This window comes from Thunnus albacares, chromosome 23 (assembly GCF_914725855.1).
Source record: "Thunnus albacares chromosome 23, fThuAlb1.1, whole genome shotgun sequence".
NCBI lineage: Eukaryota > Metazoa > Chordata > Actinopteri > Scombriformes > Scombridae > Thunnus > Thunnus albacares.
Window position 1 is genome coordinate 6,864,408 of NC_058128.1, and position 17,170 is coordinate 6,881,577.

At 41.1% G+C, this 17,170-nt stretch overlaps 1 protein-coding gene across 1 annotated transcript; it reads right to left on the reverse strand.

Annotated features, from left to right (window-relative positions):
* Nucleotides 1-8,840: 8,840 nt before the first annotated feature.
* Nucleotides 8,841-16,404, reverse strand: LOC122975376 (zinc finger protein 26-like). Its single transcript, XM_044343800.1, has 7 exons — nt 16,037-16,404; nt 14,347-14,549; nt 13,634-13,735; nt 13,446-13,541; nt 13,181-13,291; nt 12,940-13,063; nt 8,841-11,739 (listed from the first exon to the last, which is right to left on the reverse strand). The coding sequence occupies exons 1-7, from the start codon at nt 16,062-16,064 to the stop codon at nt 9,116-9,118; spliced, it is 3,288 nt and encodes a 1,095-aa protein (XP_044199735.1). The 5' UTR covers nt 16,065-16,404; the 3' UTR covers nt 8,841-9,115.
* Between the last annotated feature and the right edge of the window lie 766 nt (nt 16,405-17,170).

The following is a 17,170-nucleotide window of genomic DNA, read 5'->3' on the forward strand; positions in this document are numbered from 1 at the left end:
CTTTCGTGAACTGAGTGGACATATGAAAACACAAGAGAGTTTATGATAAGGGAGACAATTATTACATGTTTTTCCAGATTTCAGATTCGAGCCACCTTGGAGCCAGATGCTTTACTGGTGGACTGACAAACACTGGATGGCACTCATTGTGCAAAGCCACCCACAATTATCACAGGGGCCCCAGTGTTCCCACTGTGTCAATGCAACCCCCCCCCTTAAAGAGAGTTGTTTTCAGCAGTGATGGGATATCAACACTGATCCAATCACTAAACATGAGATCAGTGCTGTGACCCAATCATAAAACAGGACACAAGCACGTATCCCAGCATGCTCGGCCGGCGTGTGTCAGTGCATCACAAGCAAGGTCGGATCCAAAAGGGGAACCGTGGCTCAAGACACGCAACAGCCTAGTTTGTTGGAGTAAAGTGGGTCAAAAAACATAAGCGTGACCAAATGTCCCCACATGACACAGGCAGCACTGTGAATCACGCTTGTGGTATAGAGGCTACAGGTTTTTACAAGGCTATAGGTCTCCAACATAAAGGTCAGGGGCGCACAAAAGGGTCATGAGATAAATCTGAGCAGTCACAAGTTGATTAACAAGACAGACAAGAGGAAGAAAAAAACATTTCAGCCACAGAAAATTAGGTCTTTGCGCAATATTTTTTGAAAAACAGATTGTTCTGTAAAAACAAAAACAAAAAATTAAACAAAACAATCTCGGAAGGGAAAACCGCTTTTTGTGGGAACTGCTCACAGTCATATGCAACCAGCAACAAATGTTCGTCAGTTTGGATCGGTTCATTTTTAAAGAGTCATACGCCAGAAATGTTGGAAACCACTGAGCTAAATAACTGACAGTGATTAATCTTCATTTATCTTGTGGCTTCACACCAGAGTTGAAACAATTAGTCAGTTAATTGATGGACAGAAAATAATCTGCATCAATTTATGATTTGACTTAAGCAAAAAAAAAAAAAAAAAAAAAAAAAAAGCCAGAAATGTACTGGCTCCAGCTTCTCAAATGTGGTTTTCTTATTCCTCTGTCATAGTAAATTGCATCTCTTTGGGTTTTAAAACTGTTTATCAGACAAAACAAACAACTTAAATATGTGAGCTTGGGATCTGGAGAAGCACAGACCAAACACAGTTGCAGCCCTACTTTACGCCATCACATTTCAACAAAACGCATGTTTGCAGACGGCTGGCGGATTAAATAACATCTGCACTCAAAACGTCAGCTCCTTGCCAAACTTAGGTTTGATTTAAGGGTTTTTCATGACTAACCTATAACTCTCGACTTTAGGTTCACTGCCACAAAATGCAGGTCCACGACCTCAATCTGTGACCTGACTTTTCTTCCCGTCAGGACTGCTGTTTGGAGGCGAGATGCACACTGAGCGGCGTCTCAGTTTGCCTCCCCTGGTGAATTGCGTCACTGTCAGGACGCTGCTGATATAACGTGGAATATGATGATGATGCTCCTCTGATTAGAGGGACAAAGCTGCTTTCAGACCACAGGATGACCTTGTTAGCATCAGATCAGGGACGTGGCCGGTCACTGATGCCTATAAGCCTCTCTGTCAGTAGCTGATCTTAGATGTGAAATTATCTCATCTTTCACTGCCTCTTGACATAAAAAAAACCCACAATGTAGCGTGTAAATGCTTCATCACAGACTTTCCTGTTATCACTGTAGCTGTGGTCTGGCAGTATTGATGATGGGCTTGTGCAGTACATCTGCTGATGCAGTAGTAGGAAGAGGAGGGGAGGGGGGGGTGAGGGGGGGGGTGGAGGGGGGGGCTGACCTTCCCTTGTTCGCCGTCTCTAATGCCCAGTGCTCTGAACTGTCTTGGTGCCAGGTTTCTCTCCCTCCCTCGCTCTGACTCTTTTCTCTTCGGTTGCAAGACTTTTGAACCCCCCTACCACCACCACCACCACCCCCTCCCAACCCCCCCGCAGCCTTGTCTAAGGAGACGTCCGCCCCAGTGAACTCATTGACCAGAGAAAGGCTTGTTTTCTCACTCCCTTTTGCTGTAGGAAGGAGAAAGTGTTCGCTGCAAAAAGTGTCCATCTCAAGTCATTTTGATCAGGAATGACTCTTAAAATCTCTTTTTCTTTTAAAGAAGTGTTTAAAAATGTCCCAGTGTCACTTATTTACAATACATTTCTACTTTTTACTGTATTTTCCCCTAGATTTTAGTATAATTTTCTCAATAATAAGTGAGTGATCTGCCTTGTTTAAAGAGTTATCCTTGCAAAAGAAAATTCTTTCAACAAAATTGGCTACAAGCAGAGTTATATCACCCCATTTGGAGGATTTTTTATGTGCTAACAAAAATCTTGCAAAGATGGACATTTTTTGCAGTGTTAACAGCATCCCGTCTGGTCTCTCCTGCCAAACAAATGTCAGAGTCAGAGGGATACATACAGACAGCAGTGCAGAATGCAAATGAATGCAAGCGGATGGAAGAGAGAGGACGGAGGGAGAATGAGAGAGTGGATGAAGATGAGATGGAGATAAAGCTGTGCGAGCACTACAGCGGTGACAGAGGATGCAGGGCTGTGTGTGGGGTTTGCAGGGCTGGTACCCAAGATGGGAGGGAATGCGTGAGGTTGGGGATATGTCTGGGCACACACACAGGTTCACTCAAGGACACGCACACACACATGCAAGTGCATGCACGTACACACACACACTTGATTAGGAGAGCAATCCTTCTCTATTCTCTTGATTAGTCTGAGGGTTTTTCCAGCTCAGTGGTTCTCTGTGTTATATTTCCTCCTTTATCCATTGACTAAAACAAAAAAAGCTTTGCAAAAACAATGAAAGAAGGGTATCTATTGCAAGTGATTGTAGGGGTAATTTGTAATTTTTTTTTGTGCATGTGTGTGTATGTGTGTATTACTTTCCCAAGCTTAGTGGTTAAACAGGGTGTGGTGCTGGTGTACACGAGTTTGTGTGTGGCACTGTTGTTCATGCATTCAAAGCAGATATTGTTATCAAAGCGCTCCGCTGTGCCATACACTGTTCATATGGAAGAAATAAAGGTGCGTCATGGAGCAAAAGCAAGAAATGGGGCGCTTGTTTTGATACGCTATGTTTCCGTAGTAACATGCAGGGGTCATAGTATTTTGGCAAAAAGGCCAGGAAATTCCGTTGTGCCTGTTGATGATCAAAACCTACTTTTTCAAAAAATCTCTGGGACAGTTTAACTGTTTGTGATCGCTGAACCTGCTGGGAGTTGTAGGACTTTCAACAAACTGTATGATATAATAGAAAATTAAACCTGGAGGCTGTATTCCACCCACCCTCCTCCTCCACCCCAATTTCCTGGTGATGAAAACAATATAGTCCCAGGTTGTTGCACAGACACTGGTTGTTATTTACTGTATGTTTCTCTGTTACCAGTCTGTTCAGCTACAATATGATTGTGCTCTGTTCAGTGTGACTGAACATAAAACTAGGAGGTCAACATAAAAGGGATTTTTTTGATCAGTAACGTTACGTAACTTTATTACAAACAACAGTAATTCCTATATCAGTTAAAGCTGCACTAATCAAAATTTTTATATCAACAATGGAACAAATGATTGCATGTAATATGAAAGTTTTTCCTTGTAGTGACAAACTCACAGAGAATTATCATCAGACAGGCAGCTGTTTTCATAGAAAAGCTGTTAAACTCACTGTACACTACCTGCTCAGCACCAAACAGCAGACAGACACAGTTAGCAACTAGCTGGTGAACATAGCGGAGCATTTAGCAGCTAAAAGAGCCAGATATATCCCTAAGGAGCTGGCAGAGACCAAACCAGAGCTAAAATGAGAGTGAATATTGAGCTTAGCATGTGCCAAATTAATGCTACATGTCCACAAGATGTTTAAATAGGTAACTGTTTGCTAGCATGTTCACCATATCGACTTATTAAGATGTTAATGTTGCTTATCATGATGCCAGAAGAATAAAAAGACTGCACCCGTTAGAGACTGTTGTGATTCTTACTGCCAAGGGCAGCTACACCCATAGTGGCAAAAAAAAACATCAGTTAATGCAGGCTTAAAGCTGGAGTGCCAGACTTTTACATAACGTCTGTAACATTCAAGCCCTTGCCAAACGAGTTCACACAATGCCGAGCTTAAGCCTATCACTGCCAGGTAAATCTCTCCGTATTTCACAGTATACCAGAGTTTTTAATCTGGTGTCTGTGGCAACATTCCTGTGCTAGTGCACTGATAGTGATGCGTTTTACATCAACTAGCAAGACATGAGAGCAGGCGTACATCACTTCCCTGTCGTCTGCTGTAAAATAAGCGCTGTAAAAGTGCTGGCACCAATTAGAAAAACCAGTGGCAACATGCCTCAAAGCTGCATAAACAATAAATATTACTGATCTCAAACCCGTTAATTTAGCTATATTCTTCATTACAGTGGCTAATTACCTGCTGTACATTTAAACTTACACTAGTTCTGCTCAAGCATTCAAAGCTCTCTCCTTCTTTTAGCGACTTTCCCGCTAATCCCAAAGTTGCTTACATGCTAATCAGATCTGTCAGTTACTTTAGCTTAGCAGTTAGCGGTGACACTCATCAACCCCTATTTCTTTATCTAACCCTAACCACACTCGCGAGTTCGTCCCTCTGGCCCATCCAATCTAGTATTTACCCTGAAGGGCGCCCATAGAGCATGCACAACAGAGACTTCCTCTGGCTGAGCCAGCTAACTTCCAGTTTAGCCCTCAGCTAACTTGAAGGATAAATAATTTAATTGTGCTTTCTAGACTTTCCAAATGTCATCAGACTGAATGGATCAAATTCTGATTGTGAAACGAGTAATTTTGTGGGGGTTGTGATACTCAAAACTATTTTACAACTGCAACATTAGCGACGGGGACCGGCCCACGCATGTACTCATAGCCCTGGAGTTACATTCAGATAATTACTATTTTACTGTCACTGCCAGAAGGGGAAGACAAAAGTTCTGCACCGCAGGTTTAACTTGCACTTTGATAGATGAGTTTTTAAAAATTCAATAATTTGTTTTTGGCCACTTGGGGGCAGAGGAACTGAAATACAAACAACTCTTATGTTTTATCACATTATTAAGTTGTAAGTGCTAATGTATTACAAATAAATGCCTATTTACTCATTGCAGCAAGCACAGAGGAACATTCATTTGGAGTCTTGCCTCTAGCCCCTTGATAAATGTAAATCCAGTGTTCACTCTTCCTTTAACTCTATGTTGGTCTTCCCCAACTCCTGAGAAAAATATCTGGCTCTAGCCGCTAAACGGTTTCGCTAACTCTTGTTGTTTGGTAATGTACAGCGGGTTTATTGGAGCCTTTTTTGCTGAAAAATGCTGCCTGCTGCCACAGGAAATGAAAGTGGTGAGAGTGGAGGAACTGAGCCGTGAAGTAAAACCGATGTAAAACCAAAACAATGAGCTCAAAGAGGCAAAAAAAGGACAGAAGAATTTCTACATCATCTGTGACCCCTCTTAACAATCTCACGTTTCATTCATTTATATAAAAATATGGGTTGGTGGAGATTTAAAGCAGTGGTTCCCAACATTTTTGGTTCATGACTGAATAAAACAAACCACTGCCACCTTGCGACCCCTTGTCACAAGTTATGGCCTTATGTGGGCATAAACTGTGAGTGGTTTGACCAAAGAATGGTTTTTCCATCTCAAATTGTTTCATTTGAAGGATTTTTAGGAGCCTAAAGGAGGAGGTGAAAGCATCCAAAAATTTGAGAAAAGTCAGTTTCTTTCTTATACCTTGAATCATCTTGTGACCCCTTGGTTGGGAAACGCTGCTTTAAAGCATCATGGAGAGCTATAAGAGCTCCAGAGAGACCACATAAACTGCAGGTGCATCGGTTATACACATGATTAAAGGTCAATGAAGACATACTGGAAAAATCCTGGCAACACATGCCACAAGATGCAACGACAATCTTTGTAGCAGTGTTTACAATGGTGGCTCCCAGATCCTTGTCCATGCATTATTTTGTCAACCCCCACTCCCCCCCCCCCACGCATTTGTGACACCATGGTAATCACGAGACCTGTTCGAGCGTGCAAGCATTCCATTTATTACAAAATCCAGGAATGTTCCACTGAGTCAGGAACAAAAACACAAAACAAATACTTGAACAATAGCATGTACAGTAATTACAGCCTTAATATGTGATTTCAGTAAACACAACTAATCCTGGAGAGAGAGACCGCAGACAAGAGCCAAAAATGCACAGATTCAGGACTTTTTAGTGTCAGTGATATTGCAGCGAGCCATCCGTCCCATCCAGCTTGACTGATAATGTGCTGTCTCGTGCAATTAGAGCTGGACGAGGGCCTGCAAGATACCTCAAAGCATGCAGGGAAGTGTACTGTTTGTGCTGTTTACTTATCCCACAACGAGGAGCGGTTTTGGGGGGTAAGGGCCACGTTCCCTGGCTCTCTCCGGCTGGGTGTTTGGCTGCTCGGTATGGCTGGGGAGTGGGTGCGGTGCTCCTCTCTGCCCACCACCTGGCACCAGAGAGACTATGTCTAGGAAAGAGACCTCTGCCAGGCCTCAATTACGGGGGGAATAATCCAGGACACACTGAAGCAATTACAGCCCCATATAAATCAATATGCTTTGGGTTAAAAAGTGATCTGCTCCCAACACTCTGGAGAGGCTCTGACTCAGTCCGCCTTTGATTTCTGAGAGATGGGAGCAGTTTCTCTGAAATTGGACAGGGATGCTGCTCGAGCTGCTGCTGCTGCGGTTTAAACTGTCACTCAGGCTGAGTAAACAGTCAGGTGACACGGACTGTGGCTTCAGTTTCAGACGGAGGAAGAACAGAAAATAAATATTGATTTGCAGCCACTGGGCTTGTATAAACAATTGTTGGGAAATTTATGTTGCATAAAGTGAAAAGCAGCATAAACAAACAAGGCTTCCTCGCAAATTACCGTGTAAACAGATGCCTTCATGCCTGCACTGATTTCAGCATTTACTGAGAAGTGATATATGAATGCTAATGAAGGATACATTAGCATTATTTATGTATCAGGAAGCTTGCAGAGCATAAAAGCCTCCAACACAAGCTGTGGCAGCAGGGGGCAACACTGACAGCTTCCTCTCCACTGTGTGGTTCAGCCACTGAGTCCTGAGCCTTATTATCACTACTATACTGCCATCTTGTGGTTAAATGAGACTACTGCGTCTATAATGTAAAAGCAAAGATGTATTATCAGTAAAATGTGCTTAAAGTTGATCTGCAGAAAAATGGCCCCTGTGACTGCCATAATATTATAAGATTAGTATGTGTAAGCAGCTTTTTAGTGTTGCAGCTGGTCATGGTGGAGGTAGTTTTAACTACTTATTAACCTAAAAGGTCACAAGATAAATCTGAGCAGTTGTCAGATGATTAAAGGGGTACGAAAGAAGAAAAAACAATTTTTTGGACACAGGACTGAAACTTTGCTTATTTTCTTTCCCAAAATATTGGATAATTGAACCTTTCTGTATCTCAAACTGTTATTTACATAAAACCATTCGAGATGTTTAAAGGGGAAATATTTATTTGGGGAAACTAATGACAACTCAGACATCTGAAACATGACGAGGGATCAGAAGCCAAAAATGTTGGGAACCGAGGTTTAGATTGTATTGTGTTTCATATGATTATTATGTTTTTAATGTAAAATCTTAATATGAAAACTAACTTCTAACTATAGCTGTCAAATAAAGGCAGTAGTTGAAATGTATTGGAGTAGAAGTATGAAGGCATAAAATGGAAACAAAGTAAAGGTACATAAATAGAGGTACCTCAAAATTGCACTTTCTAAATAATCTAAATTTGCAGTTTCTTCCCATCACTGCCAAAATAATTTAATATCCGCTTAAGGCCAAAACAAAATGTTTTTTTAAAACTTTTCTTTCATGTTTTACAGATTTAGCTCAGATGGATTAATACTTTAGTAAGATTCAATATTATCTAAAACAAAGTGAATGTATTATCTGTAGCCCTAAAGCATATTATGAATAGTTTCAGTTTTAATTTCCTTGAATTTAAAATGCATCTTTTCTCTCAATAATCTTAATGTTAATAATAATCTTCAGGGCTGAAAGTAACAATTATTTCTAATGATCAATATCAGTGTTTTCATCAATTTTTTAGTCTTTAATATGGAAGTTATGAAAAACCCTTTTCACCCTTCACAAAGACTTCATTTTGCTTGTTTTGTTTGACAATCAAAGGATATTTAATTTATGATAATAAAAAAAAAAAAACAAGACAAGCAGGTCATTTTCCATTTCTAAAAAGCTGGAATCAAAGAATGTTTGGCATTTTGCAGGACTATTGACTATAATTGATTATAAAGTTGTTGCTGCTTACTTTTCTATCAACTAATCCATTCACTGACTGATTGTTTCAGCTCTATTCATCTTACTTGTGTGTTTACTTGAGTGGAAACTAATAAGTTAAACTGTTACTATTTCTTTAGTGAGGCTGCAGTTAACTGTTCCTTCCATTATTGATTGATCTGTCAATAAATTCTTTAAAATGTGAGGAAATTAATGAAAAATTCCAATCACATTTCCCTTTTTTTGGTCCGATCTACAGTCAAAAACCCAAAGATAAATAATTTGACAAAACAAAAGCAGCAAATTCTCACATTTGAGAAACTAGAAGTAGTGCATGTTTGTCATGTTGTTTGATAAATGACTTAAAACTACTAATTGACAATCAAAACTGCTGCTAATTAATTTTCTTTCCCTCAACGAATCTATTTATTGATAAATCATTAAATTACTACTTTTTACTTTAAAATGAAGGGAACAAGAAATACATTTAAAGTTGATTTATTTCAAAAAGCCATTTAAGCAGAAATGATTTCATTGGCTTCCAATATGTACATGCCTTATAGATCATCAATAAGCCTTATTGAACATGTGAATCAACACTGTAACACAACAAGAGGAAAAAAAACAACACTAACTTACAAATTGGTCAAACTCAAATAACAAAAAAGGAGGAAATTGAGTGTTTTTTTTGGTGAACTCACTGGAAACTCTGACGCCAAATAAAAGGAAAACAAAAGTCATGAAAACAAAAGAATTTCTACTGAAATTCTATTCGCACTTCATCAGTGAACGACTCTTCGATTTTCACATCGTGAGTGAGCGAGTGTTCCCAAAGCGACTTTTTATGGAGGAACCCTAACCCGCACTCCTCACATACGTAACTCTTTGGCTTTCCGGCGTGAGTCCGCCTGTGTTTCTTCATGTGATAGGACAGTCTGAAGCCTTTATCACATATGTCACATTTAAATGGCTTCTCTCCTGTGTGGATGCGCATGTGTGACTTCAGATATCCCGACTGGATGAAAGCTTTCCCGCACAATTCACACTTGTACGGGCGTTCCCCGGTGTGATACCTGTTATGGAGCCTCAGCTCGTTGGCGGTCAGGAAGGTCTTCCCGCACACGGTGCACTGGTGAGGCCGCTCTCCCGTGTGGGTGAGCTCGTGCCTCTTCAGGGACGTCTCCTTCATGAACTGCTTTCCGCAGCTGTTGCAGGGATACCTGACGCCGATGTGGACCTGTTCTACGTGGTTTGTCAGCTGCAGCTTGGTGCGGTACGCCATGTCGCATTGTTGGCAGGCCCAGGGCCTCTCCTCAGAGTGGGTACCCATGTGCACCGTGAGCTCCGAGGCAGAGCGGTAGCACTTTCCACACTGCCAGCACAGGAAGGGCTTCTCACCTGTGTGTTTCCGCTGATGCACCGTCAGACAGTTGGAAGACCTGAACTTTTCAGGGCACATATTACAAATGTAAGGGAACTCTCCTTTGTGGATTCTCTGGTGGATGGCGAGGTAGGACAGCTGGATGAAGGTTTTGTCACATTGAACACAAGGATACGGTCCGGTGAAGTTGTGCTGCTTCTCGTAGTGTTCCCTCAGGCGTCTCATTAAGGTAAAAGTCTTGTCGCACATTGTACATTGCATTGGTCTGTGCATCAGTTTGTGCCTCTCGAACGCGGCCTCACTCGCGAGGATCTTCCCGCACTCTTTGCAGTAGAGGGGATCGTGAATCCTCTGGTGCACCTTGAGCATGGTCATGCTCTTGAATTCTTTCCCGCAGTCGTCGCATTTCATGATTTCCCTCATTTCCACTTTGCAAACGTTTTCCTGGTGCTCCTTCAGAGCGGACAGGTATTCGAAGTGCTTGCCACAGTTTGAACACCACACGGGTATCTTCAGAGGTTGCCCCTGCTGGGTGTCCGCGCTGGTCACTTCGCTTTGGCTGGGTCCTGCTCGTTGCTCCTTTTTCCACGCGAATCGAGCTATTTTCTTATGACAAATGGCATAAATCTGGTGTCTTTTCAGCCCGTGCATGTGCTTAAAACGCTTCTTGCAGTGGACGCAATGGTACGGACGATCCTCTGTGTGACACTGTATGTGCCTGTTGAGTGTTTTGACGCTGTCGAACGCCCTACAGCAGACGGGACACACTTTAAGAGCCTTTTTGCTAGCTTTTTGCTGAGCGGCAGATGGGGGCTCTTCTGAAGTGTCAGCAGGCGCATCAGGGTTTTCTTCTTTTTTATCGAGGCTGCTGCTATCGCTGCAGTTCTGAGTGTCGGCTTCGGCCAAAATCTGTTCCACCGTCTTGCTCTCTTCCTCGCGGATTCCCTCGTGGCCGTGAATAATCTGATGCTTCTTCAACGTGTCCTTGTACTTGAAACCTTTCTCGCAAGTGATGCAAATAAAGGGACGCTCTTCCGTGTGAGATCTTAAATGCTTCGCTATGTCCGCGGTGCAAGGCAAGATCCTGCTGCAGATGGGGCAGATCTTGCCCTCCGTCAAGCCCTCCAAAGGCGGCTGCGGATTTGCGCGCGGCATTTCTTTCCTCTTGGCCGCCATGGCGGACTTTTTCAGCTCTCTGCTCTTACATATCTCCTTCTGATGCCTCTTTAAAACATAAGGATTCTTAAACTTCTTCTCGCAGAATGAGCATTTATACGGGCGGTCCTCCGAGTGAGACTTCATGTGCCTCTCCATGTCTACCTGGCGAGCGAAATACTTCCCGCACAGAACGCAATTTTTGTTTTCCGACATCTCAGATGTGCTAGGATCCGCCAAGTCTTCCAATTTAGCATCGTTGCTCATCTCTTCCTTTTCATGAACGCGCATGTTGTGTCGGTTCATGTCATAATGGTCCCTGAAGCGTTTGTCGCAGTTGGCGCACTTGTACCTGAGATCCCGATTTGAAGAATGAATTTCCTGGTGTCGCCTCATGGCCGCAGCTCGCAGGAAAGTCTTACTGCACACCGGACATGTCTTATTATTGGGGTATTTTTTTCTTTGTCTCTTAGCTGATGTTGAAGAGTCTTTCTTTTCTTTTAAAGCTTTTCTCTTTAACTGGAGCCTTTTGCTTTGTTTTAGCGGCTGAAAAGCTGCCGGCTTTAGTGTGTCGCTGATGTCCTCGTTCGCGGCGTCTCCGGCCGTTTCCTCCTCGTTTACAGACTCGTCTTGATCGACCAAACCTGACGGCTGTTCGATCTGTATGTAGTCCAACAGTGTGACGGTTTCACCCTCCACCTGGACAGTCATACACCCTGGTATCTGCTCTGATGGAGGCTGTAACTGTATTTGGTCTGCGTCAATTACAACCTTCTCCAGCTGTGGGAGAGACAGGGAGGAGAGGATGCAATTCCCAAAGGAAGATGGAATGGTCTGAGTTTCATCTGTGGGGAAAATAAGAATCATATTAGCTTTATAGTTAGCGGCTACGAACAAAAATAACTTTGCTCTGTCACACTTTCATTTGATGATATTTATTCATAAAGAATGGATCTTTGTGGACCTGGATCAGGTGTTGATAGGCCACAGTATCCAGGTTTCTATCAAATACCCCAGCTAGCATATCTAGGTTTACTAAAACTGACATAAAGGCTTTTTCAAGTTTCTGAAACCAGCATATGATGCTTACATGCAAGAAACATAACTGGAACACTCAAATATTGATACTGTAGATGCCCTCTTTAACCAATAATTAATGGATAAAATCTTATTCAACAAAAAAAAGAGATATTTTGGTAACACTTCATTTTACAGGTACCTTAACTTTATACTAATTTATAGTAAATAGTAATTTGCAGGTATGTAACTGTTCATTTTTAGGATATTTTGCGAAACATTTTGGTGCAAGTTGGTACAAATTATGAAAAAAAATGGAACAAAGTTGGTTTGTATGTGGGTTCATATATTGGTATGTTGTATTCAATTTGATTTTTAACAATTCTTCAACTGTAAAAACTTTTTTATTTGTTTTTTTCTTAAAAATGTTCTAATGAGTGAGCATCTATCAACAATTTCAGTAACACTTGATTTAATGGATCCTTACTTTCCTGCTCACTTCCAGGATTGTTTTCAACAGTTTCCTGCTTTAAGAGGTTTTGTAATTTGGGAAGAAATGTGCTCATTACAGATTTAATCAAAGAAGAAGAAGATATAATCAAAAATGCTAATAACTAGTTTGACACACAAAACTACACAATGAAAACTGAATAGTTTCTGTCAGTTAAAGAGTCTAATTTATTAAGATTTTCTGTCATTTATTAAGATTATAAATTACCAACCAGATCATAATGAGTGGGCACTTACTAAATAAACCAACTTAACACTTTTTTTTCCTATAACTTGTGACAAATTGCACCACCCTTTCTGTAAAATGCATTAAAAATTGACTGCAGCAGATTACACAGAATATTATATTCCATTTCTTCCAATATTTCTGCCAGTGGATCCCCTTAAATCTTACACACTGGTCCTTTACGAGATCTGTAAAATAAAGTGGTACCAATACTTTTTTTTTTTTTTTTTTTTTTTTTTTAAACCAGTGACCAAGAGTTCAGACACTATATGCAGCCCAAGAGGAGACTCACCAGATAAATCGAAATGTCCGAGTGTCGTGTGGTACTGGAGCACAGATTTCAGGTGCTGCAGGTCGGGAACAGAGTGCACACACTCCTCCAGGGCAGACGGGACAGCGCTGAGCATGGACGCAGTCTTGAGTAGAGAGAGAAGATTGGGTTGTTTATTCTACCTGCTTGCAGTCACAGTTCCCTTTTATACCTTAAAATAAATTTGTCTCAAATGTTAAGTTTTCCATTCTGGTTAAAATACCTGCTGAATGTCTGGTACTGGAAGAAGCTTCTCCAGTCTGGACAGGAAGTCCAGCATTAGCACCTGTAGAGCGCTGTCATATTCAGGCCCAAAATCGGTGGGGAAAACATCCTGGAACAAAATGATCACCGCTTATAATTTAACACTCAAGTAATACACAAACACTGCATGTTATTTATTCTGCTCCTGTTAAGATTGCTTCAATTATATAAAGAGATGTTTAACATAACACATAAATTCAAAGAGCCTAAAAGAAATGACAAACCTGGAAAAACTTCTCCTTCTCTTCAGGGTCTTTTAACAGCATTTCAACTTGATCCACAAAGTTTGATTCTGGAAACTTGACCTCTGCAAAACATGGCTGAAACAAAAATATGCATAGTTGCAATTCAAGCAGGAAAAACAAAACAATCTGATGGAAAACTGCTGCATATCACATTTTCAGAGGCTAACCTGTGCTGCCCAAGTAGATACGAGGGCCTTGATCCGCTCCAGGTCCATCTCGATGGTCTCCGTTTCTGTTATCGGTTCAGCCCGACACAATTCAAGAACCACCTGCAACAAACGATTTCACCTCAGGGTAAATACAACTGACAGGACCTGGAGATGTTATTCACTAACAGTAAACTGTGGAAAGTTGAAAGATTTAATAACCCTTTATTAGTGAGATTTAAAGGGCCTTGCAGGCGGTGCTGACATTTTCTGCTCAGGAAAACTTATCTGTTATCATCTTATCATTACTGTCAGTCAGGCAATAACTCAGCTGTGAAGTTTGGAATGATGTTGGTATGATTAAACTCAAGGTGACTGCTCTCCTGCAATGCATAACAATAAGGCTCTGCACTTTGTTTTGGCAGCTAAACATCTGCAAGAAAGACAACAACCTACTGCTGTTGTCATTCTATTCACTGTGATTTCTTATAAAATGTATTTGCTGAACACCTAACGAGCCGAAGAGTTTACAGCTTTTAGTTTTGCAGGTATTTAGTCATAAACCAAAGTATTGGACAAATTAAATTGACCTGATGGTAGCGGTAGAGGAATAGTCAGGGGATCAAAGTGATTACAATTCATCCTGAGGGGAACATCAATGTCTGTGCAAAATTTTATGGAAATCCGTCTAATAGCTGTAGAGATTATTTCCATCTGGATCAAAGTGGTCTTACCCGTGCTCTGAGACCCAACAGGAGTTGAGCTTTCTGATCTGCATTTAGAAGTTCAGGTACGATATCTGTAACCGTGCTGATGAACTCCTCCACCATCCCGTAGTCCTGCACGTCTCCCCTCTGGACGACCTGCCACATGGCTGCAGACACCAGGCGCAGCGGAGGTATGAAGAGGCGAAGAGACGGCAGCAGAAGAGGTGCATCTGAAAAATGTATAATGATTAGAGCGTGACCAATACTGGATGTTTATTTAGCAGATACAGATAAACATTTTAGTGTCAAACAAATACAAAGCTAAGGCTGCAACTAACAATTGTTTTCATGATTAATTGGTTAATTGTTTGGTCAGAAAATGGTGAAAACTGTTAATCACATGTTTCCCAAAGCCCAAGATGACGACCTCGAATGTCTTCTTTTTATCCCAAACATAACCAACCAATCAATAACCCAAAGATATTTAGTTTACTATCATAGAAGACTAAATAAAACAGAAAATATTCACATTTGAGAAGCTGGAATTAGAGAATTTGGACATTCTGACTGAAAACGATTACAAAATTAGTCGGCGATTAATTTTCTGTCAACTAATCGATTAATCAACGAATCATTGAATCTCTATACAATACCAGTGTATTGGCTGATATTTTTAGTCTTTTAGCATTAATATTTTTGATAAGGGAACCCTTAAATCTGGTAGTATGTAAAAAGTAAAATGTGAATATTTTCTGGTTTCTTTAGTCCTCTATGATAGTAAAATGAATATCTTTGGGTCACCTTGAGCTGTGAGAAAATGCTGAAATTTTCTGACATTTCATGGACCCAGCGACTGATTGATCTAGCAAGAAAATAACTGACAAACTGACTGATAATGAAAATAATCGTTATATTACACACATATACATATATTTAAGAACATGCACAACTTCAACTGTTCTTTGACCTAAGACCCTCAATAACATGCCTCAAGATCAGTTAATGATATAACACCTGCTTAAGGCCCAAATTACTTTCCCTAACACAATTATCCATAACCAAATTTCATTAATTAAATTATCTCAAAACAGCTGTCAGTGAACCTGACAGTGATGACGTTACCTCCCACCTGGCCCGAGGCTGCCTTCAGGGACTGGCGAGTGTGTCGTAATCACGACTCACCGCACATGAGCATCCCAATAAAGTGGTAGCATGGCTGCGACAGTCGTGGCTTTTTCTGCTACCCCAGTTGTATAAAATTAGTCTTATGTGTGACATTAATTTTCTTTTTTGGGCGTTTTAATTAAGAAAATACGTTGCTGTACGTCTCTATTGTTCGCTTGTTCGACTTTCAGACGTTGACGTTAGTTGTATTTTTGTAATTAGTGGACGCTCATGAAGGCAGCATCTGACAGTCGTTTCAGTGCGGATTTTCAGTCGCTAACAAACGTTAGCTAGGTAGACAGTTGCCGCTACCAGTTATGTTTAATTATTTCTGTTATGATAAAATGTCAGGACGAACTGTTAGCTAACTAGACGTTAAAGCTGCTTCTGTTACTACCGCACACATCAGCTTGTTGGCGCCGCAACGCCACACAAAGCCACCGCCGCCATCTCATAGCGGGGTACGCCATGTTCAAAATCGGGCGCACACAATCCCAAAGAAAACCTGATAACTCTCGAAGGGCGGCACATGATTCAATCCCTGTTGGCTTACCGTTCTCGGTACGATGTGGGTTGTCCATTTTAGGTCGGAAAGTGTTCAATTAGACAAGCAAATGAACTCAGGGTTGTTGTGAGTCCACGTCCGCCCGACCCTGCGGTGCAAGTTGGCGGGGCGGAAGGGCGGCTCGATATTCTGTTTTGAGTGCGCAGGCGTCGTCAGCAACAAACGTTTAACTGGTTTCATTCAGGAGCCGCTTTCCGTGACGGGTTCATGTCTATTAACACGACCTGTTTACACATATATTCTGCTCACTTTAATCATGGAAACTACACCACGTATCACGTTCACCAACTTTCAGATTGCCTGCAAAGGAAACATGTTCTTCTTCTCCTACTTTGGGGTTTATTGACGGTTGGCAAACAACGAATTGCTGCATTACCGCCTCCAGCTGGTATGGAGTGTGGACAGATGTCTAGTATTTACAATATTCATTAAACAAATCATCATATGTCCTCAATCAAATTAGTTAGTCTAATAGGATTTGATAACACTCATCTCCTGAGTTCCTCTGTAGAATATCGATTAGATCAAAGTATATTTTTCATCTTTCTGAGGTTTTGAATCAGATGCCTTCTTTCTGCCTCATATATATATATTCTTCTTGCCCACAGTAGTCACATTTGCCTGTATTATGTTTACCTATTTTGAATAGTGTACTGTTTAGTCCAGTGTCCAAAGCTAAGTCTTGATATTATTGTCTGTACCTTCCTGCATTTCACCCACTTTCCTACGAACTCTGTAAAACCATTGTCCTCTCTTCCTCTCATTACTTTTGCCATCTTTCCTTCAATCTCTGCTTAATAATTATCTTTTTTGTGGCCTCCTTTGCAATCTTATCTGCCATTTAATTTCTCTTGATACCAATATGTGATGCTACCCATAAAAATATTACTGTAAGACCCATCATTCGAATTCTGTCTAATGTTTGTTGTACTTCTATCCAAATGTGTGGTTTGCTGTCTGAACAATGATTGCTCTCAATGGTCTTGCATCCTCTAAACTGATAAATCCTCACTGATCATTTTCCCTACTTTGAGGTGAAACTCTGGAACAATAAATGCTACAAGGAAACAAGTTCTTCTTGTTCATCTTGGAAATATCTGGCTCACATGAAGCTGCTTTGAC

Bases quoted from the DNA above. Each gene is read 5' to 3' on its own strand.
- LOC122975376 (XM_044343800.1), bottom strand. From the start codon at position 16,064: ATGGACAACCCACATCGTACCGAGAACG. The intron at 13,736-14,346 runs GTAAGACCACTT...CGTTTGTTGCAG, and splicing joins TGTTGGGTCTCAGAGCACGG to GTGGTTCTTGAATTGTGTCG. The intron at 11,740-12,939 runs GTGAGTCTCCTC...TTTTCCCCACAG, and splicing joins CGGACATTTCGATTTATCTG to ATGAAACTCAGACCATTCCA.